This window comes from Nanorana parkeri, unplaced genomic scaffold, assembly GCF_000935625.1.
Source record: "Nanorana parkeri isolate BGI_ZX_2015 unplaced genomic scaffold, ASM93562v1 scaffold175, whole genome shotgun sequence".
Taxonomy (NCBI): Eukaryota; Metazoa; Chordata; class Amphibia; order Anura; family Dicroglossidae; genus Nanorana; species Nanorana parkeri.
Genome location: NW_017306443.1, coordinates 765,858 through 768,720, shown reverse-complemented (window position 1 = coordinate 768,720; position 2,863 = coordinate 765,858). Strand labels below are relative to the sequence as shown.

General features: G+C 41.0%; 1 protein-coding gene across 5 annotated transcripts in view; it reads right to left on the bottom strand.

The window, feature by feature from the left end:
* Positions 1-2,863, bottom strand: part of PDHA1 (pyruvate dehydrogenase (lipoamide) alpha 1) — a 20,021-nt gene that overhangs the window by 10,601 nt on the left and 6,557 nt on the right. For 3 of the 5 annotated variants that reach the window (XM_018554845.1, XM_018554847.1, XM_018554846.1), the window contains 4 exons: positions 2,158-2,331; positions 1,151-1,277; positions 683-774; positions 389-481 (listed from right to left, as the gene is read on the bottom strand). In XM_018554845.1, the coding sequence (XP_018410347.1) occupies positions 389-481; positions 683-774; positions 1,151-1,277; positions 2,158-2,331 (486 nt within the window). Of the gene's footprint in view, positions 1-388; positions 482-682; positions 775-1,150; positions 1,278-2,064; positions 2,089-2,157; positions 2,332-2,863 lie in introns of all 5 variants that reach the window. The other 2 variants (XM_018554848.1, XM_018554849.1) reach the window with 2 other exon arrangements.

The window sequence follows — 2,863 nt, the reverse complement described above, 5'->3', positions numbered from 1 at the left end:
AAAGGGAAGGGGTGTCCCAACTCTATGACTGGCTCTGCATTATGTATAGTAAAGGGAAGGGGTGTCCCTACTCTATGACTGGCTCTGCATTATGTATAGTAAAGGGAAGGGGTGTCCCTACTCTATGACTCACTCTGCATTGTTTGTGGTCTATCTGACAGCATGGCTTTACAATAAGTGAAGGAAAGTTGCTCATTAAGTCTGGAGCGCTTCGCCTGCTTACCACAAAGGGTCAATGGAGAATATTCATATGTACCATTTTGAATATATCCGATTACAACCCAATATGTCTTAGAATAACATTCTATATGAAAAGCCAATACGTATTCCCTTCTAATGAGAATGCTATTGCATCATACAATACATCGTATAAAACACCAGTACCTACCTGATTAGCAGCTCCATCTCCATATAAAGACAAACAGATTTCATTGTTTCCAAAATATTTACAGGCCAACGCTATTCCTGCTCCAAGAGGGACCTGAAAAGTAAACATGAGCTGACTTATACTATAAAAAAATAAACAGGGGGTATGTACTATAATCTTAGGAATTTACAAAAATACATGCACTGTAGTTCTCCAACGATGGTGATTCAAGATGTCTGCCTCAAGCCTTTGGCCAATCATGAGGGAAAGTCTAGCAGTGCTGCCATTACTAATGAGCAATAATAAGAAACATACCTGAGCTCCCACAATGCCGTTCCCTCCATAGAAGTTCTTGGCATACATGTGCATTGAACCGCCTTTTCCCTTGGCACAACCCCCTCTTCTTCCTGTCACAGGAAAGAGAGCAGAGAGATGACCTCATCAGTTTACTGTTGCTCTTTTACTGGAAGGTCAGCAGGTAGGAGGTGAAAAGAGGACACCACTGTATTCCTTGACCTGTCTGCAGTGCGTGAGCAGGCTGTATAAATCTCAAGACTGGATGGAAATAAATACAAATGCTTTGGTAGGCTAAACAGAATGAATATTATATCTGTGCATTTGGCTATTTGCCGGGAGTTCAGCTTTAGGTACACTGTGTAAATCAAATGGTATAAAATCCAATGAAACCCATATTCATCACAGGATGTATACAAATACAGAAGACCTCCGTAAAGCAGTGAAGCTGTTGACATCTATATACCAGTAAGGCTCTTCTATACATACCTGTGAGCTCGGCCAGGATTTCTTTCACAGACACCCCGCGAGTATAGGTATATCCGTGAGCGCGATAGGCTGTGATTAAGTGATCTGAGAGATTAATGGACGCCTCCAGGCCAACACAACACGCTTCCTGGAGAGAGAAGATTTGTATGCTCACAAAAGAAGAATATCCTTAAAGTGTATTTTGACTTTTTGCACCAAATTAGGATAACACTTACTTTGTCTGTAATCTGTTCACATTCAGCTCGCTCCCGTGATGGACTACAATCGCAATTTACATTAATAAAATAATAATAATGGAGATTGTAGTCCATCACAGGAGTGAGCTTGGAGTGGTGGCTACTTTACAACACACGCAGGGACCATGGAGAACAGAAGTAGCCACCCTCCATAAGGAAGGACAGTGTCAGCACTAATTCAGAGATGATTTGAGGATATACAGCCGAGTGATACACAAATAAGATACATTGTTGTTAATAGTAAATTACATTAAACCCTCAGATTTTTTAACATAAACCAATACTGTAATGTACGCCTTACTGTAAGCCATGGTAGTTTCCCTTCTCTTTGCTGCTCTTCCTTTTAAATCCTCATGTCTTCTCATGCTTGGGGAGAACTTCCCTTTGCAGCTGAGTGCCTCTTCCTGTAGTGCTGGCTCAGGTTGCAAACCTTCACACAGACACCGTGTATCCATTCCAGAGACAAGGCAGTCTGCTGCAAAGGGAAGTTCTCCCCAAGCATGAGATAAGATGCAGATGTAAAAGGAAGAGCAGCAAAGAGAAGGGAAACAACCATGGATTACAGTAAGGCACACATTACAGTATTGGTTTATGTTAAAAAATCTGAGGGTTTAATGTCACTTTAAGTTACTTGGATGTATTGTTAAGATTTAACTCCTGAGTTTAGTGTTTGGGGACATTAGTAACGTATCTCAATAAGAACTTTTCCTGAGATGTGAGAAGCACTGTTTCCTCTGAACGGACAAAAGGTCCTATCGCAGCATCTTTTACCTGACCGTCGTATAGATGACAGAATCCACGGATGATCTTTTGCTTGTACAGCTGATCTGATTTGAGCTCCATACGCCGGATGGTCTGCATGGTCCTGTAATACTGCAGGCCTTGCTCTCTAGTCAGAACGGATGTAGTCGGTGGAGCTTCGTCTAACCGGTGAACGTCACATTTCTAATAACAACAAAAATTAAAGGCAAGGAATATAAAACACGTATAGACAGAATGACGGCTTCAGTCGTGAAACTGAAAGCAGATGATTGCGGCACAAATAATCTTTTTTTTTTTTTGCTAAAGGGAAAACAATCTGATTAGTTAGTGTGGGCAAAACAAGGATTTCTTCTCTCAGACACTTTCCTATATAAAGCTTGATTGGAAAAAAAAACCCCCCACTATGGTTACACCTAGGGATGCACCGATACTTTTCCAGTTCCAATACTGATACTTGGCATTTTCACGAGAACTACCAGGGTTGCAGCGGTTGCAGCTGGGACCTGGTTCTGGCACTCCACCACTGTCCTGAAATCATTACTCTGTATTGTTTTAGAAAAACTGTCACATGACAATAAACAAAAATGTATCAGTACTCGTACTTGTAAGTACTCGGCAAGTACCAGTACTCGCAAAACTGGTATCTGTGCATCACTTTATTTATATTTATAAAAACAAAATCGTACATTAAAACAGAGATGTACAAATCCCAGGA